The sequence below is a fragment of the Simochromis diagramma genome, unplaced genomic scaffold (genome assembly GCF_900408965.1).
Source record: "Simochromis diagramma unplaced genomic scaffold, fSimDia1.1 OVJJ01000321.1, whole genome shotgun sequence".
Lineage (NCBI taxonomy): Eukaryota > Metazoa > Chordata > Actinopteri > Cichliformes > Cichlidae > Simochromis > Simochromis diagramma.
Window position 1 is genome coordinate 1,781,792 of NW_024386772.1, and position 17,652 is coordinate 1,799,443.

The 17,652-nt window shown below is 41.6% G+C and overlaps 1 protein-coding gene across 2 annotated transcripts in view; it reads right to left on the reverse strand.

Moving 5' to 3' along the window:
• Positions 1–17,652, reverse strand: part of grin2ca (glutamate receptor, ionotropic, N-methyl D-aspartate 2Ca) — a 71,840-nt gene that overhangs the window by 44,737 nt on the left and 9,451 nt on the right. Inside the window, exon 1 of one of the 2 annotated variants that reach the window (XM_040039567.1) lies at positions 4,725–5,150. In XM_040039567.1, coding sequence (XP_039895501.1) covers positions 4,725–5,150 — 426 coding nt within the window. Of the gene's footprint in view, positions 1–4,724; positions 5,167–17,652 lie in introns of those variants that run through there. The other variant, XM_040039558.1, reaches the window with a different exon arrangement.

Consider the following 17,652-nt stretch of genomic DNA (forward strand, 5'->3'; position numbering starts at 1 on the left):
GATTATAAAGTTCTCCACATTTTTGCACGTTATTATTTTATTAATCATTTACTTTGACTTCTTTTGGAGGATTTTAATGTTCAGAGCCGTTAACTTTTATCCCTTGAGAATATTTAGACGATTTAGGGTGCACTGCCTTGCCTGAGGATATTTTGAGAAATGGTCAGCAGGGACAGATTTAATGTTTCCTATCAACTGAGCTACAGCTACCCCACATCTCTAACCTCTGAGGCATGCATTCGTTTTAATTTAAAGAGACGTGGCAGTGCGGACTGAGAGGTTCACTTTAGAGCGGGATAAAATGCCACATTCACATTATTCTTTTTATGACTACATTTATCTGTTGTCTGTTACGTTTTCCTTGTCCTTGCCACCAGAGAGATTATCAACACATGAGCCAGTCATTTATAGATTGATGCACAATTGAGTATCAATCTGTTTGCCACTTATCACAGCCCAGGTCACAGGTTCAGGCTGAAAAACCCAGACCTCCCTCTCCCCAGGCACCTCCTCCAGCTCATCTGTGGGAACACCGAGGCATTCCCAGCCCAGCTGAGAGATATAACCTCTCCAGCGTGTTGTGGGTCTTCCCTGGAACCTCTACCCAGTAGGTCCAGTCCCCCCTTTTCACCTGTTTGCTTTATTGGGCGTATCTATTCATTATTCTCTCATTATATGGTTATAAAGATTCTTCTTTGGTGAATCTATAACGTGAACTTGCTCAGTTCTCTGCTGGGATGAGCTGAGATAGCGGTCAGCTGTAATGTGTGTATGCAGAGTAGAATTACAACTTTTGACCGAAATTAATTTGAACCTTATTTTGGGAAAAAATGTATCAATTTTATAAAATCAAATTAACTGATTACATGGATGTAGTTTTTCTTTTGTCTCAGTGACGACTGCAAAAGTTACGGATTTTATTTGATAGAAGTTCAACAGCGCTGCCCAGATATGTGCCTGGAAGCAGTGCAAAGATGGATACGAGTGGACAGACGTGTAATATAGAGTAAAGAAGGATTTTGTGATTGCTCGTTTCTGCAATAAGCACATTTTTCATTTGTGGGTTTGGTTTAATTTTCTACAAGTTATTAGCTTCTTAAAATGTTCACTCAAACAAACTGGCCGACCTGAAATTTGAATGCGTTGAAGCAGCAACATTTTTTGCTTCATAACCGTTATTGGGCTCAGTTTGAAGGTCGCGTGTTCTTCTACTTGGAAGCAGGTGAAGTTTGAGAAGGTCTAAGCATGCTCCATGTTTTTTATGCTTTTGAAATGTTTAGTAATAACCAAAATCTTTGGTATTTGTGGTATGGATTAAGTACAAGTGGACCCAAGGCTGCGGGAAACTATTTGCATGCAAATAGCAAATCATGCAGGGCAGGCATGTGTGCATATGTCACTCAGAGACCCGGTGCCTCAGTGGGTAGATTATGGTTGGTTTCCAGCTGGGACCATCCATATTAATAATGCATGCACTCACTGCTCTGAAAGGCAAGTATAATGGCTTCACTAAATGTCATAAATTAATGGTCCCAACTAATTGCTGATGAAAAGCAATCATTCATTTTCACACTAGCCTTTGTCAAAGAGCTTATTTCTTATTACATGTGTTTATTCTGTAATTTACTGTGATTGATTTGCTGTTTCTGTCCTCAGGTTTGAATGGTTAAAGTGTAAATGAGCAGCAGGAGGCATTAACTGCTGCATGACATCTCTTTTATTACCCTGGACGCCATGCGGAGGGCGAGATCACGCTGCATGTTTTCTGAAATGGATGTTGTTGACAGGGGAGCTGTCTACAGGCCCGTGTGAATGATGCAAATTACTGGAGTCTTGTTAGTGTCTCCTTGCTTATGGAAAGCCTCGAGAGTCAAATGGAAAAGGCCAATCTGGGGCTTCGAATGAAGAACCATATTCTTATCCAAAGCACTGAAAGAGTTCACTGATGCTGTAGGTGAAAAGATGAATTCAGTGCCGTGAGATTACAGCCTCAGGCTCGTGCTGTTAGATGCTGTGATGGTTAAAACCTCTTGTGCATCTTTCGTATTAGCATTTTTCCACTGATCTGATCGTTGCAAAGGATCACCATCATTTGTAAATAAAGAGACCAATTCTTTTTAACTGCAAAAGTAGCTTTAGCTTATTATTGTAGCTCATGGCTAAAAACACATCTCAAAATCCCCTGTGCTGAGACCTGGTAGGGGGTCAGTTTAGGCCTGGCAGGCCTGCAGTTTGCTGATGGAAACCTTGAAGATGGTGATGAAGAAAAAGGCCTAAAAGCTGCTTATTCTTCAGACTAATGAAATGGGAAGATTTGAGTTTACTGAGAAATCGCTAATACTTAAAATAGCTTTAGGGCAGCAATGACACTTTTCACATTATTAAACACATTTTAACACTTTTAAGAAACTTTGATTGTACCTTAACTTAGATTTTACACTCACATCCGTGTGTTTGGTTTTAGATTTCATCGGAAGGAGTAAACCGGTCTTGAAAAGTCTAAAGGTGAATGTGAGGCAGGCTGATAGGGGTGCAGAGCATTTGTATGCTTGCATTAATCCTAGTAATAACAAACAAAACATCTTTTTAGCTTTGAAAAATAATAAATGCTTCTGATCTAATTTCGACTCCCCGAAAGCTGCTGTGTGGTAATATTTAATTAGAACTTAAATAGTGGTTTAAAATAAATCTTTAATGACATTTTAAATCCTTTTCTCATAGACTTTGATTGTATTTTATGTGGTACGGGCACAAATATATAACATTTGTTTAATATATTATAAAAAAATGTATTAAAAGTCCATCTGACTGTGGGTTGAGAGAACATCTGGGAAGCAGCTAAATGGCGTTGAGGACGGCCACAAGTTTTTACGTGTGTGAAACATAAATAGCTGTGCAGCATGCATCATTCAAGAAACCAAGCATAATGTGCACCACCACCAAGTCGTACAGAGTCATCAAGTGAAAGAATCGTTTTTCAGGGCTTCAGACTGCGGCTGTCGACGTGTGATGCTATCCCAGCTCCGCCAAAGTGTTTCTTGTAGAAATGTCACCAGAGAAAAGATTATAGTCTCTGTTGCTGGTATTTGTGCTTGTTTAGATCGATCGTTGCAGCTAAACCAGCTTCAACTCAGATGTGGTTTAAATGCTCGTTTGAGCCACAAACTTGTCTCCTGTAGTTGACCTCACCTCAGTGTAGCAGCATGTGGCACTAACATCGTGTAACGCAACCTCGACATACAACATCTGCATGAAAATGTTCAAAAGAGTTGGAGCTCTAGTTTTTCTTATTAATAAAATTAGAAGTTGCACTAAATGTTGACATAACAATAAATCATATCACTTCCTCTTGCAATAGATTATCAGCATGCTGGTGCCAGATGTTGTTAGTCTTATATAAACTGTTTCCTTCACCCATTTGACTTGGAGCCAGTACCTCATGATACACTTGGGTACCAAAATTCAGCGTCTTGCATTGAGGAAGGATGGCTCACATCTGGAAAGTTAATCAGGGAGCTAATATTAACTACAAGATAAAAACACACTGACACCACAGTACAGTGAAGAAATGCACCAACCCTTTTCTCCTTCACTTGCACAGATTCGTGCAATGTAATGAGCATCTGAGACGGCGTGGTGGTGATACCAGCGTTATCATGGGCATCTTACTGGGAAATGGGCAGATGTATTGCATTGTTTTGCCAGTCAGAGCAGATGTCAATCGTTTGTACTGATTATTTATGCAGCATGAGTGCTCCAACAATAAATCAGCTGGCAAATCTGTGGAGCAAATGAAAGTCTGGATATTTTTGGTGTTGTTATTCACTCGTTTTCAAATAGCACAACTTCATCATTTGACATGATGGGTTTTGTTATGCAAAAATTATGTGTGAAGCATATCCGTTAGACTGTGGCTCAGATAGTGGAGTGGCATTATGATACATGGTTGATGCTTTGAAACTTGAACAAGACACTGAACCCAAAGTTGCTTCCAGCTGGAGCAACAGTAGAATGCTTTGAAGGCCGTAGATCAGGCAGTAAAGGTCATATATGTGTATTAAAAACTGAGGATTTGAATAAAAGGTATATTCTTTGTATCTGACTTTGAAATAGTAACATTTTCTTTTCATGAATTGTGTGAAACAATAATGCAAATGTGCAATTTGGTCATTACTAATATCCATCGATTTTCTTTTTCTCTTCTTTTTTTTTGCTCGCTTTAAAGTGACGTATTATACGTCCTTCAGTGTTCATTAAGCTGATGTAATTAGCGCTCGGATTCCTGTTTTTTTTCCTAATGGCTTCTTTGTCATTATTTAACTACTCTCAAGAAAATGAATCAGCACCTTAAGCAGAATTGTGATTGAAATGATTTCTCTTTTTGCTACGAGGACTATAATTACCACGAGTCACGCTGCAGACTGAAGTGATTAAGTAAATGTCTAAATACTGAATGAAGCTGTTATCTAACTTCAATAAGAGTAAGGAGTTCTTAATACCTGACAGACCAAAAGGAAAAACAGAAACTTTGTCCAGGAATGAGATTGACCCCAACAATTGATTTCATAGAGCGCCTATCTCCTTTGTTTAATGAAATATTATTATAGCTGGTCCTGTGGTGTTGGTGTATTCTGGATAAAAAGAAAAACTGAAAGATCAGCGGCGGTGGAATAAAAACAAAGGCTTTTGTGTGTGTGAGGTGGAGTAATTGATGACGAGCTGACCTTGTGTGGCAGGACGACAGCAGAGCCTCCACTGATGCCCACGATTGGCACGGCCGTCTGAGTGGAAATGAAGTCCAAGATCTGCGCCACGGCCTCTGAGCCCACGTTGTCCTCGAACACCACGCCATGGACACGGTTGGTGGAGAGAGTGTCGCAGATGCGGGTTAGCAGCGCCCGAGGGTTAGTGTTGTTGACCAGCACAGTGATAGGGTTCACCTCCAAGGGAAGATCCATGAAGTTTTCCCGACTCAAACGCCCCTTGATCTCCGTCTGGTAGGCCGTGCCGCTGAACACCACCGCCACATTCACAGAGGGCGTGGGGATCCCAAACGGCCGGCCCGAACAGCCAGGGATGGCGCAGAATAGCAGCAGCAGCAGCGGCGGCCACCACGGGGAGTCGCTCCAGCAGCCTAGACGAACGCCCATCTCAGTCACCTACTGCCTGGTGGGGTGGATAGAAGAGATCGACATGTTAGACAGGAAGATCTTTTTATTGTGTTTGTTTTTACGTTTTGATAAATATAAATGACCTTCTGGCTTCATCTCGGCTCAGCGTGCCGGCCCGCTCGCTGTAATCAGACGTGTAAGAGCCCATTAACGGAGCCCAGAGCAGTATTTTTAGTGTTTGTCAGCGTGCAGCACGAGGCTGTGGCCAGGCTGTTGCGTCTTAGGATGGCAGCTGCCACCCTGCTGCTGTTGGATTCTGCGGTACAACCCAGCAGATGGTGTCCAGCGTTTAATGCAACAAATGGAGAACAAGAGGATTTATAATTTTTCTCTCGTGACATTACTTTTGATGCTATTACTTAATTTCTTTTTTAGCAGCCCAAGGCATTCAGGCTTAATCTGCTGCAGATCTGCATGCATAGTTTTGACGATCATGTGGCATCCACAGTGTCAGAATAATGTTCATTAGCATACGTTTCAACATATCAAAAGGAAAAAACCTTTATTCACAAATGCCTTTAATCCTCTGGTGATAAAATCCTTGCTCCTTGTGCAACACTGCCTCTCTAATGGACTGCAATGCAAGCACTAACTCTCAGCCGTACTATCTTAATTACTTCCAATTGTTGTGCTTTCTGCCCTCTGGAAGGTAATGCAGGAGAAATGCCATAGTTGGGACTCTGCGATGTCAAACCCTGTAATGTTAGTTTAACATTCACATTGTAAGCAGACAGCGGTTTGTGTTGAGCTGTCAGACAGAGTTAGGCTCGTTGTCAAATCTTTCACAGCAGTGTTTGTGGCCCTCGGGGAGTGCTGCACACTGGGCCCCTGTCACAGAGATCTGATCCACCATGTGATGGAATCCCAGTGGGGTGAATATATTGTAATCCCTTGGTAATCCCAACCAGGCGTCATGGCCTGCGGCTTGATTGTAGTGTATAAACTTATCAAGAGATTTGGCTAGTGCACGGAGCACGGTGCAGCTCTGTGCTGCGTTTTTCTCTCCGTTCTACATCCTGTGTCGGACCGAGCTGTGAGCTCCTCTGGAAAACACTGCAGAACAAGCATGCAGTGCATGACGGCCGGGCCGGTTCATCTCTAGAATACTTATGAAGGAATTGGGGTTTTTGTCATGTTGCATGCACAGACTCTGAGAAAACACATCACGCATGCATGGGAAGCTGTTCGTGACGTGTCCTGCATGTGCAACTCGACTCTACATCCTGTTCAGTGACATCAGCCGTGTTTCAGCTGACAGCAGTAGAGACGTTTAGGCTTAATGTCGTGAGATTAACATTCATGGAAGAAATACGTGAAGACCTCCTGTATATTTAATGAAACCGTAAAACAGCTGAGGCGCATGAATGAAGGCTGAACGCTCAGGTGGTAAAAATGTCATTAAAGCAAAAATGGAGTCATCAGTACCTTTGTGACATGATTTTAATATATTTATTTATATTTTATATTGTATAACCACCACCGCAACAGCTATGGTTCAATTAATTAAGACAAAGCAACGCTTTTTTGAATCCGGTGATAAGGCAGGGAAACTTCTGGCCTATCAAGCCCGTGCCGAAGCAACCTCCAAACTAATTCCAAAGGTCAAGTCTGCCGCTGGTGACATAATATCGGACCCAGAGGGAATTAATGAAGTATTTGTTCGTTTCTATTCCAATCTGTACACTTCAAGCTCTCCCCCTCTATCAGAAGAAACTCTCCAAAATATACAGGCACTCATATGACAATTCAAGACGCCTCTTGAATATTATCCACACATCATGCAACTCAATTCCAGAGGTTGTGGTATCTCTTGACACGGAGAAAGCCTTCGACCGCGTCGAGTGGCGCTTCCTCTATGAGGTGATGGATAGGTTTGACTTAGGGTTGACTTTATTCTCTGGGTTAAGCTACTATATTCTTCGCCATCCACCTGTATTCGTACTAACAACAACTTGTCTTCGCCTTTTCCACTTGAGAGGGGCACTAGGCAAGGGTGCTCTCTCTCACCCTTCCTATTCGCCATTGCTATCGAGCCTCTTGCAATATGGCTGCGTTCAGAGGATAGATTTAAAGGCATTAAAAGGTTCAGTGTGACCCACAAACTCTCCCTTTATGCAGACGACTTGCTCCTGTACATTTCTGACCCTCTAAACTCATTCCCGGTGCTTTTTAACATACTGGACCAATATGGTACACTGTCAGGATATAAGCTCAATTATCAAAAAAGCGAGATGCAACCCCTCAGCTCGCTGGCCAGAGCTCTTCCCCACTCAATAGTGCCCTTTAAGTGGACAGAAACCGGATTTAGATATCTGGGGGGTTATATTTCCTCTTCTATACCTAAAATGATGAGGGAGAACTTTCTGTCCCTACTAGACAATGTTGGGAAAGGTTGTGACCGTTGGACTTCACTACCATTGTCAGTGGCAGGGAGAGTTAATCTGATAAAGATGAGTGTCCTCCCCAAATTCTTGTATCTTTTTCAACATGTCCCAGTTCTTCTTACTAAGGCATTTTTGACAAGTTAGAAAAGACTCTGTCACATTTCATATGGGGAAGGAAACAAGCTAGAATTCGCAAGTCTATTCTTCAGTCCTCTAAAGCTGACGGTGGTCTTGGTCTGCCCAATTTTAGACACTACTATTGGGCAGCTAACATACACAAACTCTTACATTGGGTTCGCAACGACCCCCCTGTACCAGCCTGGGTACAAATGGAAACTGCATCTAGTATTATCATCAATACTCAGCTCACCACTCCCTTTCTCTCCAACCCTTGTTGGGGATAATCGAATAATTGGCGACAGTTCAGAAAATACTTCGGGCTACTTGGACCTTTGCTAACACCTTTATTTAAAAAATTGTAATTTTGCACCTTCAAACATTGATGCGGCCTTTGGCAGTTGGAAAGATAAAGGTCTTAGGACTGTTAAGGACTTGTACAGTCAGGACACCTTTCTATCTTTTGCTGACCTATCGTCTAAATACGACCTGCCTAATTCCAATTTTTTTCGTTATCTTCAGACTAGAGATTTTGTAAAAACGTAGTTCCCTCACTTTGCCAATCGGCCTCCAGAAACAAATCTGGATATCATCCTGCAGACGAACCCTCATCAAAACAGACTGATATCAGCCTTGTATAAAATACTAGATACTTCGGTCCCCAAATCCATTTCTCATACTAAGCTGAGATGGAAGAGCTACCAGAACAGCAGTGGGATTCTGCTTTGAAATTGATTCACTCGTCCTCAATTTGTGCTCATCATGCTTTGATTCAGTGCAAGGTGGTCTATAAAGTACATCATACAAACGCAAAATTATCTAAAATCTATCCAACCATTAGTGATGCCTGTAGCAGATGCAGACTATCACCTGCCAACCATTTCCACATGTTTTGGTCTTGTTCGAAACTGAGTGCATTTTGGAGGAATATATTCGACACACTTAGCCAAGCACATGGCCAGACCGTCCCTCCTAACCCACTCTCCGCAATTTTTGGCATTCCTCCCGACTTGAACTTATCTGGCCCCCTCAAACAGGCCCTAGCCTTTACCACTTTACTAGCTCGGAGGCTTATTCTGTTGAAGTGGAAGCTTCCCCAACTCATGATTATTGGGTGAGAGATGTACTCTTTAACTTAAAGTTGGAAAAACTTCGATTCTCTCTAAAAGAATAAAGAAATAGGAAATTTAACAAAATCTGGAAATCATTTCTCTTACTAGTGGACACCATCACTTTATTTCCTGAGTCTGAAGTGAACTGAGTGAAGCTACATTATAAAGTTTGGATTTTTTTTTTAAATCTCATTTTTACTTTATTTATTTGTTTATCCTTTTGTTTTGTTTGGTCCCTTTTTTGTTGTTGTTTGTTTGGGGTTATGCTTGTTATGTGTATGGGTCTTGAGATGTTTTTGTGTGTGTGTGGGCAGAGACTGGCTCTCTGTGGTGTCTTGTCTAGTGTGGACCTGGTAGGGGGAGAATTCGGGATGGGGGGGTTGGAGGGTACAATGGACACACAACTGTTCTGAAATCAAGATCGACTTTGCTGTTGCTAACTTTGTTGCTAACGTTATCGTTGAAATCAATAAAACAAAGTTGGAATATATTTTATATTGTATGTTGAGATCCATGGAGGCTATCGTATCTCAGTTTCTATTTACCGTTCAGATCTGGAGGAAACAGCCTTCAAAGATTCATGATGCAGATACATTACAGCTTGTGACCGTACGTTTGCTGGGTGCCGACCCCCGAACCTCTAAAGCCAGCCGAATCCTTAAACTGCACTGATACATAAAGGAAAGAGGATTTTCATCTGTCCTTTGGCTAAATCCTCTCAAACCGCTCCTGTGTATACAGGCTCCACTCAGATGTTGAGGATCAAAAGTCACCGTGGACATCCATTGGTCGTAGAGATTTTAGATTTATTACAAAGCAGAGACAATTTCGGCTCCAAAGCAGTCACAAGGTACATACTGTAGTTTGAGCCATGAGCCGGAGACAGGTTGCCTTTTGCGTCATGACGCTGCTGCAAACTGGATTCAGAATGAGTCATACTGTACTTGGTGACCCACAGAGTGCAACCAGTCACTGCCCAGTTATACTTGATTACGTCTGCATGTAAGCTTCTTATGAAAGTACTCCATTGTTATCTAATAACATTTAAATATTTCAGCAGAAAACGAGCTGGTTCTTATGTCAGCATGGAGTTCATTTATTATTAGCTTATGTAATATTGATTTGAAAGATCTTTCATAATTAAAAAATGTCTGAATGAACAGGTCAGAGTTTCAGCATGGTGCTGTGATATGATAGCACTACTGCAACAAGTCAGGTCAGTGACACAGAGTGCTGAGGTGTGTTAGTGCATTTAAATGGCCAACGCTCGGCTGGCAAAGAGTTCTAAAACGCCTTCAGGCATTAACATCGGCATACAAACTGTGTGCTGGGAGCTTCATGGCATCAGGGTTTCCATGCCTGAACATGTGGAGGTGGCCTCGTACTTTGTGGATAGCTCTGTAGTAAATAAATTTGGGTGGTAGATGATGATTGGCCCACTAAAGACATCTGCAGTGTTATGATTCAGAAAAAAGAAGAGCTGAAATCCTGCAGCTGTAATGGGAAACATGTTTCTTTCTAAACTACAGTGATGGGCTCCTCAGTTTCTAATGCGTTGCTTGCAAGTTGCATAAATATGTGAGATAACTTGTCCCAACTTTAAATTTGCGTAAAAAAAGGGAAACCTTTTCCTTTTCAGTGTTTTACATGTTGTCTTTGTACTGTGAGATTAAATAAATAAAGTAGACCACAGTATGTTTAACCTATATAGAGTATAACAACATGGAGCGCTGCATGCTGTACATATGGTACAGACGGCACATTAACGGTTATTCCATACCCACATGAAGAACCCGAACTTTTCCCTGTTAATTGCAAACTTTCTTCAGCAAGAATGCAAGAAGTCAGATATTTAAGGTTACACGTAGAGATGATGGTTTGGGAGGTTAGTCCCCATTACAGGATTAATGTAAGCACACACACTCCTCTGTCCTATTTATTTCTTACTGCCTCTCTTGGAAAGCTGTCGCCAAAGTCCGTTCTTGTCAAAGGGATTATGGAAAAGCAACGTGACTTAAATAAGTTGCTTCAGAGCAGCACATACCAGCCACTTTCCTGTTTCCTCTTCTTTTGACAGCTGAACTGTGTAAACAGGCCACCGCTGAGAATTATCTAACATCTGATGAGAGATTAGATTTTAAAAAGCGGACGAGAGACCGAACTTTCAAAGTTAAACGGTGCCGATCGGCAGTATCGTCCCACCAATCGACAGTGTTGGTATTCTCTGTCCTCAGTTAGTTAGAGTTTGACTAACAAACATTTAAGATGTGCTTATCCCCCTCTAGTGGGTGACATACGGAGGAAGCAGTGTCTTTACTGAACGAGCTGAGAAATGCAGACTGATTAAAAATAGCTGCTGGGGCTCTATCGTACAACGACGTTATTTACTTTTAGTCTGTTGTGCTTCCACACTGCTGACACTTGGACATTTTGTTAAGTTGAACAGGTAAATAATGCAAACATCCACATCTGCATGTTCAGCTCATACACATGTTATCTGCTCCCAGAAATTGAGTATTGCTGATAAGGCAAATTGGATTTTCTGCACACGGCGACACATACACAGACTCGGTGATGAGAATGTGAGTACATCTGGTTCATGCATATTGAAGTCTTGTACAGTGCGGTTTATTTCCCCTTCTAATGCAGTGTATGTTTCCATGTGAACCCTTCACCTTTTTCAGCACTGTCTCAACCAAAAGCAGCAGTTTATTTTCACATTTTTAAAAAATATCATTTTGTCATATTGGAGGGAACCTGTTTTGTTCATTTCCAGGTTCAGATTTTTATTGTTGGACTCTAAGTAATCCTTAATTTTCTTATGAGGGGGTGGAAGGTTCAACAAGCACCTCTGGCATCTCCCTTCCTCTCCTTTTGACCCAGCTTTCTTCTGATTGGCTGCTCCTTGCAAACAAAGAGCTTGAACAGCTGGTGGGTGGGGCATCTCACAGCCAAAGAATGACCACATAAGGAGATCCCCCATCTGTGGCAACATACAAAGACACAAGTAAAAAAGAAGCTGTCTGAAACAGAGTGTTTAGAGCAGCCTGAAGCCTGATCCTTTGGCTTAGAGGGATTATTTGTGCATACACCGACCTCATTATTTGGAAATTTGGCCTTGTTTAATATGAGCATCCACCACTGTAACAGTGCACATGACAGACAATGAGGATTAGCGCAATCAGTGCCCTTTAATTACTTTTGCAACAGCCGTCCTGCCCCACAGTGGGTATTGAAATCTCATCTTTGCATCCTGCAAACTGCATCCATTCTTCCAAAGTTGTCCACTCTCTGTTTTCTCTGATATAGACCATATGAGTTATGAAACCACATGAAAGAAAACAACCTGCCATTTATCGATGAGATGCTGCAAAGGTCCTCCAAGTGATTCCTGATCCAGCTCATTAACGTGAAGCTGCAGCAGTAAATACATCTGGGTGAGAAGTGTGGTGCAGTGTTTAATGACTCCCTTTATATTCTGGGCACGACACCCCTGCTGCAGCTGTTTAACAATGTGCACCTGTCCCGTCTCCCGCTACTTAATCAATACACTCATCCATGGATCCGCAGCCTGCTGCGTCTGTGTTTCACCTGCTGATAACAGTCCAGCAGCTTCCTCTTGATCCAGCGCTGTCAGAACTCCATGATCAAGCAGATCTATGACTTTTATGGGACTCGTATGAACGTTAGGGCTTCCCTATCGTTGCACCGGGTAGGCAAACACTACTTAAATTAGCTCTATTGTTCCTCTTGTGACCAGTTCTTCCCAAAATAGTGAAATACACCATCTTTAGCAAAGAAAGAAGACGTCCACTAGGTTTGTAGGAACATAATTAGCTTTTTAGTAAAATAAATAAAATAAATCTCTGAGCTCAGTTTGACACGGCAGAGGCAGAACTTCTTACTGAATCACTTTATCACAGTATCACTTTATAGATGAAATCAAATCAGTGGTATATCCTGGGTGTGATCAGTGAGCGCCAATCCACCAAATCAAAAAGAATGAGCTAATTAATGAGACTTTTTAGTGAAACTAAGAGATGTAGGTACTCCAAATCAAGACTTTTTAAAGGTAACCAGATAGCATAGATATAAATGATGTCAGATTATTCCACCACAGGTTAAAGTGTGTTCAACAACTTTTTGTCTTGGCATGAAAAGTAAAATATCTTTTATTTATTTATTTCTTACTCATTTCTTAAGTAAAAGCCAATCTTCATCAGCATCTATTCATATACATATATATATAATTTTAGAGGTAAATAAATAACTTTTACTTTGAAGGTGTTTTTTCTTCACATTTTTTAACCTTTGGAAAGTTTGACTACCCCGTTAGTTGGCGAGCGTTTGCAGACAAATTGAAATCTTTCATGGAAACCACGACAACTCACAGGGAGGTTTTTAGTGCAGCACCATCACCCTGCAACTGCTCGCTAACCGGTCAGGAAATCCACATCTTTATTTCATCTTCGGCTTTAACTGTTTAAATGTAAGTATTACTGTACAGGAATAGAGCGTTCCCAGTTTATTGGATGTACCTTAGCTTGCTAATCTTGTCGGGGACTGTAGGAACATGTTTCACTCCAGAACTACGAAAACAAAATCTTCAAAAAACTTCAGAAATGTTGGAAGTGTGTCGCAGCTTTTGAGCTTTCTGTTTTTTCTCAGTTTGGTCTACGTCACTGCTCGCTGTGGGTATCCTGCAGACAGGATCGGTGCTTTCCAGGCTTGAAAGAGGTTTCTTTAATAGAATTTAATAAATGCAACCACCCAGCAAACACAAGCCACAGTTTGACCTTCTCTGTTACAAAGAGTCAGGACTCATTTACCACCAGATGATTACACCTGTATGAATATGTTGAACTAATCTCTGATTAAAAAATACAGCCACGCTAATCTCTTTAAATCTGCACCCATTTAACTAATCTGTAGAATCATCATCCTCATAAGTACAGTGGGAGCGGGGTGAGGTGAGAGGCAAAAAAAGGAAAAACATCGGCATCTAAAAATATCCACGGTATGACATAGTTGGCGAGTGTCCGCGTTTTTTGGTTGGAGCCCAAATGAAAAGTGTTTTTGTAAACATTTCCTATACAGGCTGTACTGCAGTCAGACGTTCTACAGCGCGAGCTTTGCTAAATGTGATCAATCCTCGATATCTTCTGACTGATCTCAAATAAACTAAATATCTGGAGCCAGATCTCTGGATATATCTGTGACCCAGGACAGCCTACCACTAAGACCGCTGTGCAGGTCCTGACCGAACCTTTGAATCAGACTCAAGGTTTCCTATCCCTTTCTGATCTGTGTACTTTTACACAGAATACAGAAAAGCTAAGACAGACCGAGTCTGTGCCAAATCCTGTCCTCAGTTTGTAGTTTCTCTCTGACTGTTGGCTGCTCTAAGCTGCTCCAGTTAAACAGCTTATATCATTAATTATAGGCCACTGAAAAACCACAGCATGGCAGTAAATACACTGTTAGCTCTGTTAGAGTTGTATTCAAACACATTAAGACAATAACTGCTCTTTGTTTCCGTGGGACCGAGTCTGGCACGGCTCCACATCGTCTGGCGCTTGAGTTAATTAACAAACCAACACCAGTTCCTCAGCTGCAGTTTACCAGATAACAAATATTAGACTGTGCTGTATTCAGCTGTTCTACACTTTTTTACTCATGTATTCAAATAATGATGAGATTCAGATAAATGTAATTGATGATCTTGTGCATCTGACCTGCTAACTCTGGTACAATGCATTGAATGTTTATTGTACGTGGTCCTTTTTCAAAATGAATTAACAATAATAAAAATTGACCTCTAAGTAGAGCTTGGCAGTGGTTCGCTTGTTCACAGTGTCCACAATTATATTTATAGTCCGTTCTAATAATGGGTGAGATTTTATAGTCAGTAAACTTTATAAAGTTTATTTATTATAAAATAGGTCACCAATTGTTTAACAGCATGTTTGAGTTTTGCAGGCCACTCGAAGCAGCTTAAACTGCAAACCACATATTTGCTGCCAGTAGACTGAACCATGTTTGTAACTGATCATATAGCAGCACTGTTGTGCCTTATATGTGAATGCACTCAGTGGTCACTTTATTGTCCCCAGTTGGAAATTGAGTTGCAGTATGTCCACACATCAAACAACACCAAAAGAAAGAGAACATGGTTTAGTGTTATTAAGCACGATGATAGCAGCAGGTATAAACGGCACTTTATACCGACAACCTGAAGGAAGCAGCTGAAAGTCGTTTAAGAGAGGATGACAGAGGTCGCCTTCCTCAGCACCTGCCTGTTATAAAAGTCCGCAAGCTGGACCTGAGACCTCCCTGAAGTCTTACCAGCCACTTTAACAAGGTTACCAAGTCTGATCTTATTGGACTCTGTGGTGGGGCGTGGTCGGCGGTGCACGAGCAGGAGTGGGAATCCTCCCAGACTGTCGGCCGGTCTGACCAGCAAGCCTGAGGTCGGCGTGCTGGTCAGACTGGCCTCACCTCCACCACAGGCCTGAGCCGGAGCTCACGACTCCGTCTGTGGTGCTGTGTCCATGGGCGACCACCTGAACTTGCACCTCCCTGTTGCTGAGCGACCGATCTTTAGGCTTGTTGTGACCTAAAGGTCTAGGACTAATAATAATAATATATGTTTATTCAGTGAGACCTTTCTGTGAACCTTTATCTTCAAATAAACATGATGTAAAATTGCACACGTTATGACACTAAAGCCGAAGCTGAATTTAATAAATAGCATAAACAACAAGTACATTTATGCAACTAACCTTGGAAATATCAAATCAAATTAATTATTGTGCAAAAACGGGCTGTAACTGCTCGCTGCCCTCAAGCTGCACAATTTGTGTTCATCCTAGCGTGCAGGAAACATCTTTTTGTTTGGTTTTTCAGTCTCCTCGAGTGTGTTTGTTAAATCTCTTGTCTTTTTTCATCCTTTCTAATCGTGCTTATTTAATTTGGTTCTCTTTAGGCTCGTTTGTTTAGAAGATCAATCGTGAAACTACAGATTAATGCTAAAATCAGTGGATTGTTTGATATTAATCAGAACTTTGACTTGTGCCACAAAGATTAAGATTCACGGCCTCTCAGTTTCACTGAAGCTTCACTGAAGCATGTGCGTAACTGGCCACCTTTATGGAAGAGTGAAAAGAAATGTGTAGATAAAGCAATGGAGGCGACTGAGAATAAATTAAAGACAAAACCGGTTAACAAAGGAACTGTGGATGTTTGAATTACCATATCTCCTGAGGCAGGTGCTCGTCGCTGCAGGGACTCTGACTGCAAATGCCACATCAGCAGTGACGAAGTGTTAGACATCTGACAAAATGGCCTGAAAACAGCCATCTTCACCTGCTGTGACTGCTTTATGCAAACATAATTTGATAAAGTGGAGTTTTTCTGTTGGATCATGCTGGACTTGTTTATGTCGAGTGTAATAACGCAGATAGCTGCTGTGCTGCCGATTGACCCCCAACAAGCCAATCTGCAGTTAGCCAGTGATGATGCTGTGACGTTTGTGGATCACGGTCATAAGGCTGTGAATATTTCTGTATTTATTATTTTAGTAAATACATAGATGAGGATCTTATCTGTATTTTGTTTTGATCAGTATATTGATAACAAGAATCAGAACAGAATTTGTTCAGTGTTCTCGTGGAGGACTCAGAACCTGCAGTGATGTGCAACTCCAAAAAAATGAGAGGGCTTAAAATCAACATTTTAACTCTTTTTTTTTTTTTCTTTAAAGTTTGTTTTTTATTATTGCTGTTGTTGGTGGGAGGAGCTTTGTGGTGCATGCTGGGCAGAAACTGCACCACCTGCTTACTCGATGCTCGTAATCATATGATTCAAAAATTAATTTAATGCACAAATTAGCAGCCCACAAATGACCCTGTTTAGCAGAGCATGCAATCATTTGTGAAACATATACAGTGTTTACCATTCATCATAGCGTATTTACAAAATAGGATATCAGCTGTTAGAGGCTCCATCTCTGCATTCATGAGCAAATAGGTGATGAAAATACAACACAGACGCACCAAAATTAAGAGAGTATCTCAGTTATCATTCATCTATTTGCTTCTGGGGTTTAAAATCCATGTTACAGGTGTTTTCCCCTCCAAGTAACTGCCCAGAGGTGTTGCCAAATTGCTTGCGTAAGGACTTGCAGCACTGCAATAAATAAAACAAAACAAAACTGTGTGGCTCTTATGAAGTGAGAAATAAAGTTAACAAAATGCATAATCCATATCATGTTTTTGTGCTCATTTGTACAAAATATGGCTCCGTTTCCACGAAGGCCAGGATTTTCATTTTCTGCAGCGACAGACTCGTCAGCAGAGGGGCAGGGTCCCCCCTAAATCTGCCTGTTGATTTACGGCTCTGGTCTTTATGGGATGGGGTCGTGTATCGTGGCCGTGTGATAAACGGCAGCCAGCCCCGTGAAAAAGACCAAGTCGAGGTCCACCAGGGTTTCCTGCTGAAATGCACCCAAAGTGAAACCCCAGTGGAGGCTTTGAAGTCCAAACCAATAGCAATGAATCTGTTTCACGTGACCTCTGGAGACAGAGACGCATCAAACAGACTCACTCGGTGATATTAGTTTCTGTCGCGGACCCTTTGACTTCGCCTCTGCCGCCGGCACTGCAGACATATTTAAGACGCGCACGCCTCTACTGGAACTCTGCACTACGAGTGATTGATCTGCCACAGGGTGAAAACCTGTCTAGGTAAAGTCCTCATAAATCTGGTGAGATTTTTACTGTCGTCTCTGAACAAAGGTTCTGGGGTGGGAGAGGGGAGTAGTCAGGCGGCTGCTGGTATCTCTTTGCATTAAAGGATTTAAATATTCAG